This window comes from Hemicordylus capensis, chromosome 4 (assembly GCF_027244095.1).
Source record: "Hemicordylus capensis ecotype Gifberg chromosome 4, rHemCap1.1.pri, whole genome shotgun sequence".
NCBI classification, from domain to species: Eukaryota; Metazoa; Chordata; class Lepidosauria; order Squamata; family Cordylidae; genus Hemicordylus; species Hemicordylus capensis.
In genome coordinates this window covers 11,432,258-11,450,080 of record NC_069660.1, presented here as the reverse complement: position 1 = coordinate 11,450,080, position 17,823 = coordinate 11,432,258, and the positions used below count along the sequence as shown (strand labels likewise).

The window sequence follows — 17,823 nt, the reverse complement described above, 5'->3', positions numbered from 1 at the left end:
AAACACGGTGGGAGGGGTAAGAGCACCCTCCCCCATCCTTAAAGATATCCGCCCTCCACCTTCGAACCGGGCAGCACCGGTTCTGTGCACACCACTATTTAGATTTAGCTGAAGTTTCACGTAGGCCTAATAAATGATTAGTCAGTGAGATGCAATTAGGGTTGATGGGAGCCATCACTGACTCCCAGGCCTTGCCATGAACAACCCGGCTCTAAATTGGGCATTGGAGAGATCTGGGTTCAAATTTCTGCCCAAGCCTGAAGTTCAGGGATGTCCTTGGGTTTCACCCTCCAGCCTCAAAGGCAGGATGCCTCTGAGTACCAGTTGCAGGGGAGTAAGAGCAGGAGAGAGGGCATGCCCTCAACTTCTTCCTGTAGGCTTCCAGCAGCATCTGATGGGCAAGTGTGTGAAACAGGATGCTGGATTCGATGAGCCTTGGGCCTGATCCAGCAGGGCTGTTTTTGTTTTCTTATGTTCTTATGTTCACCTTGCACACAGAGTCATTGTGTAGTTGAGATGGGTGAAACCAATGTAGATGTCTTTATTTATTAGTGGTATCAGTCGTAGTAGTAGCATGCCACCTAATGGCATAGCAGGGAAGTAACTTGACTAGCAAGCCAGAGGCTGGTGGTTCGAATTCCTGCTGGTCTGTTTCCCAGACTATGGGAAACACCTATATCGGGCAGCAGCGATATAGGAAAATGCTGAAAGGCATCATCTCATACTGTGCGAGAGGAGGAAATAGTAAATGGTAAGTTCCCAAATGGTAAGTTCCCAAAGTGGTTTAGATAGTTATAAATAAATAAGATGGAACCCTGTCCCCAAAGGGCTCACAATCTAAAAGAAACATAAGCTAGACACCAGCAACATTCACTAGAGATACTGTGCTGGGAATCCCCCTCTCAATAAAGAGAACCACCACTCTAAAAAGGTGCCTCATTGCTCAGTTAGCAGTTACGTCTAGGGATGTGCACAAAACCGGTTCACCTGGTTCGGTTGAGATCCAAACTGGGTCCGAACCAGGAGGGGGTGGTTCGGTTTTGGTTTTGTCTGAACCACCCCCTGGTTCGGTTGGGATCCGAACCGGTCTGGACCAGTTTGGACTGGTTCGGATTGGTTTGGACACCTGAAAATTGGTAGGATGGTAGCTGGCACCCAGGGGTACCTGTCAGCCAAACCCCAAAGCAATTGGACACTCATACGATTTTTTATGAATTTTTGAAAATTATTTTTATTTTTTTCTCATAGGATATAATGGGACTCGAACCAGGCCATTATTCCTTATTGTGGAGCACCCATGGGTGCCAACAACCTTGCAAACCTTGAAGCAATCAGACACCCCTATGATTTTTTATGAATATTTGAAATATTTTTAATTATTTTTCTCATCGAGTATAATGGGACACGAACCAGCCCATATCCCCTATTGTGGAGCACCTAGGGGCACAAAAGCAGGCTGGGTGGTAAACAGACGAGGTGCCTACCACCCAAAAAATCCCAAGGCAATTGGACACTCCACTGATTATTGGTGAATTGTTAAAGTATTTTTGAATTCCTCATAGAGAATAATGAGGATTGCAGCAAATGTATAGCTTCACGTCGTGGCGAAAGGGGTGTCGTAGAGTGGAGTGTGGTGGGTGGTAGTTCCTAGGGTGGGCAAGGAAGCTACCTGAATTTTTTCAAAGGATTTGGGCAGAGGTCTGATTTTTAAGTGATTTTTGAAGTTTGCGCGTCTTTAAGGTTTTTCTCCATAAAGAAGCATGGAGGTGTCAGCAAATGTATAGCTTCACATCAGGGGGAAAGGGGTGTCGTAGAGTGGAGTGTGGTGGGTGGTAGTTCCTAGGATGGGCAAGGAAGCTACCTGAATTTTTTCAAAGGATTTGGGCAGAGGTCTGATTTTTGGTTAATTGTTGAAGTTTACGTGTCTTTAAGGTTTTTCCTCATAAGGTATAATGGAGCTTTCAGCAGCCCCATAAGTGCACTTGGGGGGTGCTGGGGTGGCCCAGAGCGAGTGGTGGTGTAGTGCACATAGGGTGCCAACCACCCCCATGGGTTTCTAACCCATGGCATACAGGGTTCTGTTGTTTCTGAGGTATTCTGAGTGTGGATTCTATGATAGCATATTAGAGTGGATTCATGGTGTCTCATTGAAAATTTCAATTAACCAAAAATCAGCCCTCTGCCCAAATCCTTTGAAAAAATTCTGATAGCTTCCTTGCCCACCCTAGGAACTACCACCCACCACACTCCACTCTACGACACCCCTTTCCCCCTGACGTGAAGCTATACATTTGCTGACACCTCCATGCTTCTTTATGGAGAAAAACCTTAAAGACGCGTAAACTTCAAAAATCACTTAAAAATCACCCCTTTGCCCAATTCCTTTCAAATAATTCTGATAGCTTCCTTGCCCACCCTAGGAACTACCACCCACCACACTCCACTCTACGACACCCCTTTCCCCACGACGTGAAGCTATACATTTGCTGCAATCCTCATTATTCTCTATGAGGAATTCAAAAATACTTTAACAATTCACCAATAATCAGAGGAATGTCCAATTGCCTTGGGATTTTTTGGGTGGTAGGCAACCCTGTCTGTCTACCACCCACCCTGCTTTTGTGCCCCTAGGTGCTCCACAATAGGGGATATGGGCTGGTTCGTGTCCCATTATACTTTATGAGAAAAATAATTAAAAATATTTCAAATATTCATAAAAAAGCATAGGGGTGTCTGATTGCTTCAGGATGTGCATGGTTGTTGGCACCCATGGGTGCTCCACAATAAGGAATAATGGCCTGGTTCGAGTCCCATTATATCCTATGAGAAAAAAATAAAAATAATTTTCAAAAATTCATAAAAAATCGTATGAGTGTCCAATTGCTTTGGGGTTTGGCTGACAGGTACCCCTGGGTGTCAGCTACCATCCTACCAATTTTCAGGTGTCCAAACCAATCCAAACCGGTCCTAACCAAACCACCCCAGTTCGGTTCAGATTCGAACCGAAGCGGGGTGGTTCAGTTCGGATCTGAACCTCCGAACCACCACCGGTTCAGATCCGAACCAGTTCGGATTCAAGCCGGTTCGCACATCCCTAGTTACGTCTGCTTCCAAACCCTACATCTGTAACCTAGATTTGAGATAGGGTACAGCTGTTAGGTTTGGACCTGGAACACAGGAACATAGGAAACTGGCTTTTACCAAGTCAGACCCTTGGTCTGTCTAGTTCAGTATTGTTTACACAGACTGGCAGCAGCGTCTCCAAGGTTGCAGGTAGGTGTCTCGCCCGGCCCTATCTGGAAATGCCAGGGAGAGAACTTGGAACCTTCTGCATGCTGCAGGTTCTCTTCCCAGAGCAGCTCCGCCCCCTAAGAGGAATATCTCACAGTGCTCACATGTGGTCTCCCATCCCAATGCAAACCAGGGTAGGCCCTGCTTAGCAAAGAATACAATCCATGCTTTCTCCCACAAGACCAGTTCTCCTCCTGAGAACAGCCGCCCTTTTCGAAAAAACAAAGCTTCCAAAGACAGAACTCCTATCTGCCCCCCCCCCCCCGCACCCGCCATGGTGTGCCAAAGGCCTTATGGGAATGGGCTGAACAGAGAGATTTGACAGAAGTGACCCTGAGCTCCTTGTCGGAAAGGTGGGATACAAAGGTGCTCAGTAAACATCTTGACGCCAACTGAGGCAAGTCCTGTATTCAAGCACAGCTCTGCATTATTGACGAAAAGGAATGTGGGTTTGTAAGAGCGATGCTTGAGTTCTGCGAGGGAATTCACCCTGATGAAACTGGCCATTGAGAAGAGAAGGTCATGTGAGGAGTGTTGGGGAATCTCGTGCTGGAGGAGGCTGAATGCTCTGCTTTCAGGCTTCGCTGGCAGAGACCCCTTCAAGCCACGGCTCCTCCCAAAGAGATCTGCACAAGGCTGCGTCTGTGGTGTGTTCGCAGCCTGAGTTTGTCAGGAATCAAAACACACAGAGGCGTGGGGGGTGTTTTCCATCCACAGTCTCAGACGAGGCCAGGAGCCGTCAAGGGAAGGCTGAAGATCATGCTCTGTGAACACGTGGCCAGAGAAAGGAGACCCTCACATCTGCATTATGGGGAAGAGGAGTGTGGGATTCCCATCATGCCTAGGGGTGCATCCATGTCCACTTCTGAAACCCCCCCAAAAAGAGACTGAAGGCTGCTTTGCAGTTTTAATTTCTTGGATATTAATTAAGTTAAGTGTAAGGGAAAATGTTTGCAGACATAACTGTGTGGAGCACAAGTGGCACGTAATGTGTGCTGTACACATTCTTCAGACTCTGTGTAAGAACAGAAGTGTTGCTAGGAGAGGGTTCACCCCTGCCGTCCCCAGCGGCCTCCTCCTGTTTGCAGCAGCACGCACTCAGAGTGTGTACAGTCGGGTCCGTTACCACTGGCAACCCTGCTGGCAGGACTGGAGATAAAAAGGGGGATAGATACCCATAACCAGACACAATACCGGGAGAGAGAGAAAAGAACAATAAGTACTTCACTGGTAATGTAGTAAGTTATTTTACCAATGAAATAAGACACAAATAGTCAAAGATAGAAGCATGACAGTATAGGTGATCATTTGGGCCATGATACAAATGACAAAAGGCTGAGATTATACAATGAATTCAACAATGTGAGCTCTGCATGGGAGAGTTAAAAAACTTATCTTTATTATTTCTGTTGGATCTATCATCTCCCGTGTCTTCACGGGAACTCAGATCTGATGATATACTTTCATTGTCCCTAAATCGAATAGTTTTCTTAGAGAATTTATTATCATGAGACATAGACCATGTTTATTCCCGATTTTTCACACATCATCCCACTTGCATTTCTTTAACTAGAAACTTTTAAGGTCATTATAATAGGGCTGCAATTCTTTCTCCATATTCTCTAATAGGGCTTGAGTTAAAAAACTCTACCATACAGAACTCACATTGTTCAATTCACTGTATAATCTCAGCCTTTTGCCATTTGCATCACAACCCAAAGGATTACCACCTATACTGTAATACTTCCGTCTTGAACTATGTGTGTCTTATTCCATTGATAATATAACTTATTTCATACTTATTGTTTGTTTTTTCAGTATTGTGGCTGCTGTCAGTACCTTAGCCACTGCCCATACCTCGGCATGTGCATCCTTCATTTACAGCCAGTTCTGGGCTGGGAGGAAGGAGGAATGGCCCCATTCAGGGCATTCTGCCTTTCCCACAGCCCGGGGAGCTGGCTTCTTGTGGAGTGGCAGTGTGGTGGGTGCAGTGTGGGCAGCAGGAAGCCGTGAGTGATCAGCTGGTGATGGGAGTGGCCAACTGGCTAGTGGAGGGAGGCAAGAGGCAGTTCCCAGATGCTGGGTTCTTTGCACCACCCAATTATAGCTCCGCCCCCTGTAAGAAAATCACTATAAAACAATCACCTGTACCCTTAAACTCACCATTCCTTTACCCATGTTGGAAAATTAAGCAAACCACGGTTACTTGAATACAGGCAGTCCTCAACTCAAGATGCTCCAAGTTAAGATTACGACACTTCTGACACTTGTGAATTGCTACCTTGTTTCGGATTTACAATGCTCCCAATGGGAGGGAAATAGGATGCTGGACTGGATGGGCCTTGGGCCTGATCCAGCAGGACTGTAATTTAAAAAAAAATTATTATTATTATTATTATTATTTATTTATTATCATCATTCACATTTTTGATCCCGCTCTTCCTCCAAGGAGCCCAGAGCGGTGTACTACATACTTAAGTTTCTCCTCACAACCACCCTGTGAAGTAGGTTAGGCTGAGAGAGAAGTGACTGGCCCAGAGTCACCCAGCAAGTATCATGGCTGAATGGGGATTTGAACTTGGGTCTCCCCAGTCCTAGTCCAGCATTCTAATCACTACACCATGTTGGTGATGACAACTGTGGCTTAGACTCACATGGTCATTGAGGCTGGCAGTGCTGGTGGCAGCTGCAGCATCTGAGGCTGTGCAGGGATTGGCTGACTCGCCTGTCCAAGACACTCCCCTCACCACTGCCGTTGTTCTTGCTTTGGTTCTTCCTGTTCCAGGCTCAGCTGCTGCACTGTTGCCACAAGAGGGGAAGTTCCTGACCTGTTCCCAGCCCTCACATCACTTCCTGCCGGTGGTATAGTGCTGCAGGGTTGGGCAGGGATGCAGTCCCGGGATGTTTTTTCTCCAGGGACTCAGCCAGGATGCAGAGCCAGGGGCAGAACCGCCATTGAGCGAATGGGTTCAAAGAACCCAGGCCGCCGCCCCTCAGGGGCCACACCTCACGCCCCAGCCACACTCCCTGTGTCTGACATCAAACGCAGGGGGTGTAGCTTTGCTTGCAAATGGGGCCACACATCCCCATTCACATCCCCAAATCCCAGGCCCCCGCCGCGTTTGCAGTGCAACCACAGCAGCTCTCTCTGCCTAAAAGGGGGTAGGGCTAAGGGGCCGTGGCAATGGGCTGGACCCAGGCCGTTGCTGGTCTCTCTCCGCCCCCTGTGCGGAGCCCTTTGCTTTCTTCAGGGAAATCACATGCTGCTCATGCTATTTCACCAGTTTCTTACATAATAGCAATAGCAATAGCACTTACGTTTATATACCGCTCTATAGCTGGAGCTCTCTAAGCGGTTTACAATGATTTTAGCATATTGCCCCCAACATTCTGGGTACTCATTTTACCGACCTCGGAAGGATGGAAGGCTGAGTCAACCTTGAGCCCCTGGTCAGGATTGAACTTGTAACCTTCTGGTTACAGGGCGGCAGTTTTACCACTGCGCCACCAGGGGCTCTTCATAACAGGGGCTCTTCATAACTGAATACTGGACCAAAATGGACTTGATTCCTATTCTGTTATAAGATGTATCCTCCACCTTTGCAGTTGGCAATCCAGCCGGCTCTTCTGGGTGAATAACCATGTGAGTTCAAAGCTCTGTAGGACTAGGAGACTATCCTTGACTTCTTGGAACGGAATTCCCCAAATTATTGCACCGGTCTGTCAGGTGTGTGACTGTTGAGTTGGGTGGGGCTATGGGGGCTGTCAAGGAGAGCACTGGCCCTTCTGAATTTGCAACTAGCAATAGCAATAGCAATAGCGCTTACATTTATATACCGCTCTATAGCTGGAAGCTCTCTAAGCGGTTTACAATGATTTAGCATATCGCCCCCCAACATTCTGGGTACTCATTTTACCGACCTCGGAAGGATGGAAGGCTGACTCAACCTTGAGTCCTTGGTCAGGATCGAACTTGCAACCTCTGGTTACAGGGCAGCAGTTTTACCACTGCGCCACCAGAGGCTCCTATGCCACTGCTTCCTGCCCACCCCCATCACCCCCATCTATGCCGAACTACAACTCCCACCATGCCCATCTCCACATCACCCCCAGCCCATTTATTGTGGTTGGGGATGATGGGAGTTGTTGTTTGGCAACATCTGGAGTACTACAGGTTGGGAACCCCAGGCCTGGATTATTGTGTTTCATTGTGTGGTACATGTACCCCTGGGGGTGCGCAAGGCCCAGAAAGAAGGCATGGGACAAGGGGTAAGAAGCCGAGGGAGGAGGATGGAGAGAAGAGGGCCTGCTTGGTCTTTGCTGCTGGCCTCTGTTGGAGGGGGAAAGTTTCATTCACTCCAGTAATAGCAGCACAAGCATGTGTGAGAAGAGAAAGCCCATTAAAGAGTAACTTGAGACAGATGTCTAAGATTCAAAAGCAAGCAAGGTTTATTGGGGAAGTTGCATACTTGGAAAGAAAGGCCCGTGTCCTTGAGCTTTCTGTCTTCATAGTGAGAAGCTGAGACTGAGAGAAAGAAGCCAACACAAGGACTTGCCTTGGATCAGCACTGGAGAGTTATACAGGGCTCCGGGCTCCTGCGTAGCCCTCCATTCAAAGCCTGACTCTAGGGGTGTGCACAAAACCGGTTTGCCCAGTTTGGTTCAAGTCCAGACCATTTTTGTGCATCTCCGAACATCCCTGAACAACCCCCAGTTCGGTTCAGGTTTGGGTATTGGTTTTTAAAAATATATATAATTTTTTTTTTAAGTCTGAAAACTCACTGCCTCGGAGGCCTCTGCAGCAGTGGGCCTCTCCAGTAACAAACTGGATGCCGGTGGGGGGAGGGATAACCTCTAGAGACCCTCCCGTGGCTGCAGAGAAGCCCCCAGAGCGGGAGGCAGTGAGTATATGGACTTTTTTTTAAAAAAGGGTAACATTTTTAAAAAAAAATTTAACCCCCAAACCAGAGGTTGTTCAGCTCGAGATCGGGACAAATGGGCAGGTTCAGTTCGAGGCCGGCTCAGTGACGAGCCCTTGAACTGGGCAAGTTCGATGGTTGGGTACAGAACCTGTATGCACACCCCTACCTGACTCTGCTGGCTCAGCTCCTTCATTGAGCTCTGATTTGGCAGGACCTTCTTATACTACAGCCCGGATGCAAGTTCCCTTCACCAAAGCTTCTGTGAGCTGTTGAATGGAAAACCATAAGTGCCCAGAAGATGCCCACCCCCACAACTAATAGCAGCTGGGTGAAATTTAAGTTGGGGAATCTTTCCTTGCTAAATGAGCAAAAAGGCACCTTTCTAAGGTAGCAATTCTCTTAAATTTAGCAGGGGGAGAGCAATTGGCCCTATCCAGCCCCAGCACAGCATCCCTCCAGTGGCTGTGGCTGGTGTCCATTTTTGTTTTTTTAGGATTTGAGGTTTTTGGGGACAGGGAACCATCTTATTTATTAATTATTTATTTTTTCTATGTAAACCGTTGTTTTATCGCTGCTTCCCTCACAAACACAAAGTGATGTCATATAGATTTAACTAAGAGTTTATTCAGAAACAACTCCATTTTCTCCTTCTTTCCCTCCCTTTTCCTTTCTGAGGAGAGCTGGTCTTGTGGTAGCAAGCATGACTTGTCCCCTTAGCTAAGCAAGGTCCACCCTGGTTGCATATGAATGGGAGACCAGAAGCGTGAGCACTGGAAGATCTTCCCTTCAGGAGATGGAGCCACTCTGGGAAGAGCAGAAGGTTCCAAGTTCCCTCCCTGGCAGCATCTCCAAGATAGGACAAGATTATTTTTTTTAATAGGACAAGATTTTTTAATTGAACCAACAAACTACCAAAGCATACAGTACGTTGGCTGAGAGAGATTCCTGCCTGCAACATTGGAGAAGCCACTGCCAGTCTGTGAAGGCAATACTGAGCTACATAGACCAATGGTCTGACTCTGTATATGGCAGCTTCCTATGTTCTATGTTATTCCTATGACTCCCCTGCCCAACACACACACTCTCTACAGGATCCCCACTGGGACAAACAACAAAACATAAAAGATACTGGATAGGATACATTGATCGTTTTCTTTGTAAACCACTTCAAGAACTTCTGTTGAAAAGTGGTATATAAATATTTGTAAGTTGAATTTTTAGTTGTAATTAGTGTGGGGGGCAAAGACCTAGGACCTCCCTACCCCCATGAAGGACCCCATTCCGAATTGGGGCCCTTCTGTGGGTGCTTTTTGTAAAACAAAAACATGCCAGGAGTCCTGATCACATGCATACTATATTTTGGAACAGGTTTCCTCCCACACTGCGTCTAGTTCGGTCCTGCCAATAATAATCTCAAACTGAAAACTTGTTTAGGACAGTTCTGCAAGAGTGGATATGCAAGTGTTGCATTAAGAATGGAAAAAACCAGCTGTTCATTCAGGGCATCTCTAACGGCTGCTACTTGGGGATGCTCTGTGTGCACATATTGGAGTCAGTGGTAAGGGGCTGGCAAGCAAGGTTTCCCAAGCAGGCGAGAGGGCAGTCAGGGCTATACTGTGGCTGATCTGTTCTCCAAAGAAGTCCTGTTTGCAGATCTTTTGACTCTGCTTGAATTATGGAGCCAGGTAAACATTCTGCTGACTGCCATCTGCTGCCTGGGGGAAAACTGCTCTACCCTGAATTGAATTAAGCCTAGCAGCTCTGGTCCTATCATGCAACTGCAATTAGTTCTAGGTAAATCATTAACCCTTAAATCTGATCCCCCCTAGTTGTTATTAATTTTTCACAGCTGGGAAAGTAGTTTCAAAATAATCCCAAGATTTTTAATTAAATAATTGGATGTTGGCAAGCAACACGACCTTTGGTGGCTTATCAAGGACGTCATCAGACCATGATAATCCTGTGTAAAATGTGCAGTGCTGGGCAGGCCTTTTTGCTGTGTGTGAGTTTCCTTTGTTCGGCCCATGAGGGCCCTTTGGAAGTGGAAGGACAGTTGTGTCATTTGGGCTGGCCAGCTAAAGTAATGTTCCTTTAGTGCCCGCACAGAGTCTGAGACGGACACAGTTGTAATTCCAAGGAATGTGTTTGATCTTAATCGTGCTTTTTCTCCATAGTGATGTGGACATGGTAATAATATAGACCTTGAAAAAGTATTCACCCAAATAACCAAGGTAATGATTCATGTGAAATACAGAATAAAACCCTTAATCGGAGGTCTCAGACTTGAGCTTCCAGCGGTTGCTGGACTACAAACCCCCATCATCCCTAGCTGAGGGCCTCCGCCTGTTGCTGGCCTACAACGCCCATCATGCCTGGCTACTGGCCACTGTGACTGGGGGTGATGGGTGTTGAAGGCCAACAATACTTGGAGGCCCACAGTTGGACACCCTTGACTACATCATTCTTAGAAGAGGCTCCCCTGCTGTCATTGGACTACAACTCCGATCATCCCCTGCTGCAATACATTACATCTGGGCATGATGGGAGTGGCAGTCCAACTACAGTTGGAGAGCTTCAGGTTGGCCACAACCAAAAACCAGTTTGGGATCTGTGCACACTACCAATTTTTGGTTGTGTGGGAGCATAGAATTAGGTAGGAGGAGGGAGAAGTGATTGTGTGGGAGACAGAAGCTAGGGAGGACAGCTTTCCTCCTACCTTGGTCAAATGCTGGGTATGAAAGCTGGGTAGGATGGCACTGTCTCCCACACAATCTTTTCTCTCTTCTCCTATCTAGTTCTTTGCTCTCACACAACCAAAAAACTGGGAGCGTGTGGAGTTCCCAAACCTGGGTAGGACACTTTTCCTACCCAGTTTCCGGTTGTGTGAACAGTCTCGATATTTATTACTAATATACAGAGTAAATGTTGGTAGGCTCCTGTATAGAGGCTCCTGACATCTGCCTTGAACTCCCTGCAGTTTGTGATGAACATTTCGACTACAAGGATGCCAAGTTGCTGTATCGCTTCTGCAAGGATGACGGGACCTTCCCCCTCAACAAGGACGTGAAGGTGTTCATGAGGGGCCAGAGCCTCTATGAGACGTACGTGAGCCTTCTGCCCATGGGCAGCAACAATTCTTGGCAGGACAGTCTGTTGGCTGTTCTCATCATTACTGCTCTGTGGAGTGTTCCAGTGTTTCCCCACCTAGCTGCTATTTGTCTGGAACTGCAATAGTATAATATCTGGGGAATTCAGGAGTGGAAGGGAAAAGAAAACCCTCCAGGCTTTTATACTATTTGAGATGAAAATCTGTTCAAAACTGGCAGGGAGTTTTGAATCCCGCCCCCATGTTTCAAATACTTACATATGTGGATCTAAAGCCTCAGTGCTTCCTTTAATAAAAGAAGCTTCAGCATAAATCTGGTATGAAAGCTGGGTAAGAAGGTACTGTCCTCACACAATCACTTCTCTCTCCTCCTATCTAGTTCTTTGCTCTCACACAACCAAAAAACTGGGAGCATGCAGAGTTCTGGTTGGCCAGTGTGTGAAACAGGATGCGGGACTAGATGGGCCTTGGGCCTGATCTAGCAGGGCTGTTCTTATGTTCTTAAATCACAGGCTAGTGGCTCACCTTGAGGTTTAAATATTGTAGCTGAAAAGAAGAACAGGGAAATTTGCAAGAAAAGAAGAAGAAAAATCAACCAAAATCTTCACAATTGAAATGCTGTAAAATTGTTATTTTTGGAAGCATAGTTTTAACTCTCAAAATACGATTCAGGCATTAAATTCAAGTTTTTTAAAATTATTGTTATTATTAGTAAGCATATTTATATATTGGGTTGACTAGAGAAACTTGCTCTCCCCCTGCTAAATATGAGATCCACCACTTTAAAAGGTGCCTCATTGCTCAGTTAGCAGAGGTTGTCCAATTATATGTCAAATTAACAGTGGCAGATGCAGAAAAGTGCATCCAACATGATCAAGGGACCAAACCCCCTCCTTGCAAGGAAAGGCAAAAGTGTTTAGTGTGTTTTAGTTTGTTTTTTAAAAAGACTAAGGGGACACATGATAGTGGCCACATTCACACTTAACAGGGTGCTGAATTTGGAGGGACCCGCGGTTTCCTTACCATTATGTCCAAACCCAGCCAACTCTAGTCCCATCTGTAGTGTGACCCGAGGTCATGCTGATGAGAATCCAATTGGAACCCTCATTTTGGAGTGAGGTTTAGCTGCTCCAAACCGAGGGTCAAGGGAGTCTCCTTTTCATCCAAATGCAGCACAGGAGGCTGCATTCGGCTGGAATGGAGTTGAGAGAGGAAGCTCTTTCCTCCCTCCCTGATTGGCTGTGCGGGCTGTCCTTCTGTAAAGAAGAAAGCCCACACAGTCAGCTCCCTCGCCTCTCTGCAGTCTCACTGACTGCAGAGAGAATGCTCACCTGAACATCTGAATGTGGACGGGAGAAACTGAGGTGGGACCATGGGACCATTGGATCCATGGTTCTGTGTTACATGTGAATGCAGCCAGAGAGTTATAAAACTTTGCATGGTGTGAAAAGTTGAGAAACAAGCCCCCCCCCCACACACAGACACACTAATTTCATAATACTAGAAGTCGGATCACTTGATACAACTGATTGGCAGTAAATTCCGGACAAAGTTTTTCTGGATACAACATATAATTACCGTATGGTAATTACATAGGAAGCTGCCATATACTGAGTCAGACCATTGGTCTGTCTAGCTCTGTATTGTCTACACAGACTGGCAGCGGCTTCTCCAAGGTTGCAAGCAAGAATCTCTCTCAGCCCTCTCTTGGAGATACTGCCAGGGAGGGAAATTGAAACCTTTTGCTCTTCCCAGAGTGGCTCCATCCCCAAAGGGGAATCTCTTGAAGTGCTCACACTTCTAGTCTCCCATTCAAATGCAACCAAGGTGGACCCTGCTTAGCCAAGGGGACAAGTTATGCTTGCTACCACAAGACCAGCTCTCCTCTCTCAAAATTTTCTTGCAGGATAAGAAATGGGGAGTTTGCTTCTACTGCAGACATTCCCAAACTTAGGTCCCTAGATGTTGTTTTAATACAGTTCCCATCATCCCCAGCCACAATGATTGAAGGGTGGGAGCTGTAGTCCAACAGCATCTTGGGACCAACCATGAAAACCCCTTTACAATTGATGTTTTCCACACTGATCCTTGGAAATGGACACTTGCCACCGGGATTGTTAGTATCCATTCTGGCCCAATCAACCCAATTTCTGGGATGGCGCCAGAGAGTCACCCAAACCACCACTGGGAAAAGCCCCCACTTTCATAGGTATCATTCCTTCTTATGCCTTGAGAACCACCCATCTAATATATCCCTGGTACAGCAAACTCTCTGCTAGCGGAAAGGCTGCATTTTGCAACTTGGGGAAATGATCGGCCCCTGGTTGTGTTCAGTAGGCTTGGCACGCCCTCTTGTGGTTCTAGCCAAATTAAAGTTCATGCGCAAGAGTGAGAGCCATGCAGGGTTAACTTCGTGTAGCAGGGGAAGTCTGGTTTTCCAAGGACTTGTCAAGAGATCATGAGCCAACGTTTCTGCCACATAGTTTTCAGCATTTGTCAGCAACTGGATTGCAGAAATCACACAAGTCCTAGATCTGAGTTTCACCTTTAATTTATTTGTTGTGATGATGTTTGTCATTCTCATTCTCAAGATGGGAGGAGGCAGCCAAGAACTTACCACAGTTCAGTCTGTGGGTTTTGAATGAGCCCTGGAACCAGTGAAGTAATAATGAGTAAGTGCCTCTGAGCATGTGTAGTGGGGCTTCTCCTCTTCACCGAGAAAGAAGCACTCGTACTCAGTAAGAGGAATTGCAGTGAGTCCCAACACCGCTGAGATTTGGCTTCTGTTCTGAGGCAGGTTTGAGCCCCAGAATTTCTTGTTTTAGAAATTAATAGATAATCACCACACTCTGCAGAACCTCAGCTGTCAATTTATAAATGAGATTAACAAGCTTAAGGCTCAGTCAGCAATTTTGTTATTTAAATATTTGATAGTAATGATCAGCAGCTATTCCTACTGGACTGGCAGGAGAATGTGATGTCAAATGGATTTAGTCAGACTGGCATATTCTCTGTGCTTTTGGACAATCCATTCTGCTTTGCTCAACATGGGGAAAAGTAAAGGCCCTGCCACCTGACCACTACAAATCCTTGCTTCACCTCTCCTCACCTTTCCCTTTTGGCGATATCAGCTGATAATGTTCATGCTGATCATCTCTTTGTAAGGACTAGAAACTTGAAAAGGTGAAACAGGCAGTGGATTTTTATTTTATTTTATTTTTACACTTATATTATTTTTACACTTATATCCTGCTCTTCTTCCACGGAGCTCAGAGGGGTGTACATGGTTATTTTTATCCTCACAGAAACCCTGTAGGTTAGGCTGAGAGATACATGACTAGTCCAGAGTCACCTAGTGAGTTTCATGGTTGAATGGGGATTACGAACTCAGGTCTTCCTGGTCCTAATCCAACACTCTAACCACTACGCTATGCTGGCTCATGGATAGGAAGTGATGTGCCCCATCATCCTTGATTGATGCCACCACAGAATACACCCACCCTACGTTTAGCCTTTGTTGAGCTACCAACTGCTCAGCTGAGATAAAAGAGGAATTCAGGCTTCTTACTGTAGAGCTTTGAAGTAATTCCAAAACTTTCTTGGGACTCTAATATTTCAGCATGCAAGGGGAAAGGGAAAATTTACTTCTACATCTCTACTTCTAATTCTCCCTTTCATCTTCAGGGAATGGCACTCATTCTCTAAATGCCTGCCTACAAGCAGTAATGGGCTGGATAAGGGATAACAAATTGAAGCTGAATCCAAGCAAGATGGAGGTGCTCATTGTGGGGGCTCAGAATCTGAGGAGTGAGTTAGATCTTCCTGTGCTGGATGGGGTTACACTCCCCCAGAGGGAGCAGGTGCGCAGCTTGGGAGTACTCCTGGACCCAGGCCTCACCCTGGTATCTCAGGTGGAGGCCATGGCCAGGAGTGCTTTCTATCAGCTTCGGCTGATTCGACGGCTGCACCCAGTGCTGGTTATTACCTTTAAAGCCCTGAACGGCTTAGGCCCAGGTTACCTTCGAGAGCGCCTTCTTCTGCGTGATCCCCACCGCACATTGAGGTCATCTGAGGAGGTTCGTCTCCAGTTACCACCAGCTCGTCTGGTGGCGACTCGGAGGTGGGCCTTCTCTATAGCTGCTCCGGGGCTGTGGAATGCGCTCCCTGGGGAAATCCGCAAATTGAATTCTCTATGAGCCTTCAGGAGAGCCCTTAAAACGTATTTGTTTGGCTTGGCTTTCCAGGGTTTTAAAATCTGTTTTAATATTCTAACCTGATTTTGGGGCTTTTAATCACTGTAGTTGTTTAATTGTTGTTTTAAAATGTTTTTAAATTGTTAATTGTTGTCATATTGTTTTTGATTTGTTTTAGCTCTTTATTGTTTTAGTGGTTTGTTTTAATTGTAAACCGCCCTGAGCCATTTTGGAAGGGCGGTATACAAATCAAATAAATAGATAAATAAATAAATAATAAAATAAATAAAATTATATGACTAAATGCTCATCCAGGGCCAAAAGCCCTCTACAGAGAACCTTAGGGAGAAAGAGAAACTTGATCCTTGAACCCCACTGTAGTATTTTTCCAAGTCGAAGGAGTTTAAAGGAGATCTCCAATGTCCAATCTCCCTTGGTTGGGCAAGGTGACTGAGAGGGTGGTGGCCGACCAGCTCCAGGCAGTCTTGGAGGAAACTGATTATCTTGGCCCATTTCAAACTGGCTTTAGAGCTGGCTATGGGGTTGAGACAGCCTTGGTCGGCCTGATAGATGACCTTTACCGGGGAATCGACAGAGGGAGTGTGACTCTGCTGGTTCTTCTGGATCTCTCGGCGTCGTTCGATACCATCAACCATGGCATCCTTCTGGATTGCCTGGGGGAGTTGGGGATAGGGGGCACTGCCTTGCAGTGGTTCCGCTCCTATCTCTCGGGTAGATTCCAGATGGTGGAGCTTGGTGACAGTTGCTCCTCAAAACAGGAGCTGTTATATGGAGTCCCTCAGGGCTCCATTCTGTCACCAATGCTTTTTAATATCTACATGTAACCGCTGGGTGAGGTCATCAGGAGATTTGATGCTGGGTGTTATCAGTATGCAGATGACACCCAAATCTACTTCTCCTTTTCATCTTCAGGAAATGGCATTCATTCTCTAAATGCCTGTCTACAGGCAGTAATGGGCTGGATGAGGGATAACAAATTGAAGCTGAATCCAAGCAAGATGGAGGTGCTCATTGTGGGGGCTCAGAATCTGAGGAGTGAGTTAGATCTTCCTGTGCTGGATGGGGTTACACTCCCCCAGAAGGAGCAGGTGCGCAGCTTGGGAGTACTCCTGGACCCAGGCCTCACCCTGATGTCTCAGGTGGAGGCCATGGCCATGAGTGGTTTCTATCAGCTTTGGCTGATTTGACAGCTGCGCCCATTCCTTGAAGAGGATGACCTCAAAACAGTGGTGCATCAGCTGGTAACCTCCCAACTTGACTATTGCAATGTGCTCTATGTGGGGCTGCCTTTGTAGGTAGTCCAGAAACTTCAGTTAATTCAGAATGCGGCAGCCAGATTGGTCAACCCAGAGAGACCATATTATGAATGTGTTGAAACAATTACACTGGCTGCCGATATGATTCTGGGCAAAATACAAAGTGCTGGTTATTACCTTTAAAGACCTGAACAACTTAGGCTCGAGTTACCTTAGAAAGCGCCTTCTCTTACATGATCCCCACTGGACGTTAAGGTCATCTGAGGAGGTCCATCTCCACTTACCACCGGTTCGTTTGGTGGCGACTCGGAGGCGGGCCTTCTCTGTGGCTGCTCCTGGGCTGTGGAATGCACTCCCAGCAGAAATTCGCTATCTTAATTCCTTACTGACCTTCAAGAGAGCCGTTAAAACCCATCTGTTTGGCTTGGCCTTTCAGGGTTTTTAATTAGTTTTATTGTTTTAATGCTAACTTGGTTTTCAGGGTTTTAATTGTTCTTATTGTTTATTTGTTTTTTAAGATGTTTTTAACTGGTGTTAATATTTATATCTCTGTTTTAATTGTTATTGGTTTTAATGGTTTCTGTTTTAATTGTAAACCACCCTGAGCCATTTCGGAAGGGCGGTATAAAAATCGAATAAATAAATAAAATAAAATAATAAATTAAAAAAAAAAATACAGGGGACCATTCATTCTCCCACCTATAGTCTGAATGGCCACATTGACGATTGCCATTTTGTCATGGTAAAGTCAATTTATATTACCCATACTGCCTCAGGACAATGCTGCATCCTCGGGCAGATTGGGTATTCAAGATGGCACCTGCCAAGAGGTCACTGTGCATTGTAGCTCCCACTGTCCCCAACATAGGCAACCAAAGATGTATTACAAATAGTTTATTTTTTAAAAATGAAAACGAATGAGAGCTTCTGAAATTAATTGGTAGCCACCACCACAACAAATATCTATATACCGCTTTCAACAAAATTTTCCAAAGCTGTTTACAGAGAAATAATAAATAAATAATAAGATGGTT

At 46.0% G+C, this 17,823-nt stretch overlaps 1 protein-coding gene across 1 annotated transcript in view; it reads left to right on the top strand.

Annotated features, from left to right (window-relative positions):
- The window catches only part of LOC128324420 (DEP domain-containing mTOR-interacting protein-like), a 48,291-nt gene that overhangs the window by 18,592 nt on the left and 11,876 nt on the right, over window positions 1-17,823 (top strand). Inside the window, exon 3 of the mRNA XM_053248960.1 lies at window positions 11,191-11,314. Coding sequence (XP_053104935.1) covers window positions 11,191-11,314 — 124 coding nt within the window. The remainder of the gene's footprint in view (window positions 1-11,190; window positions 11,315-17,823) is intronic.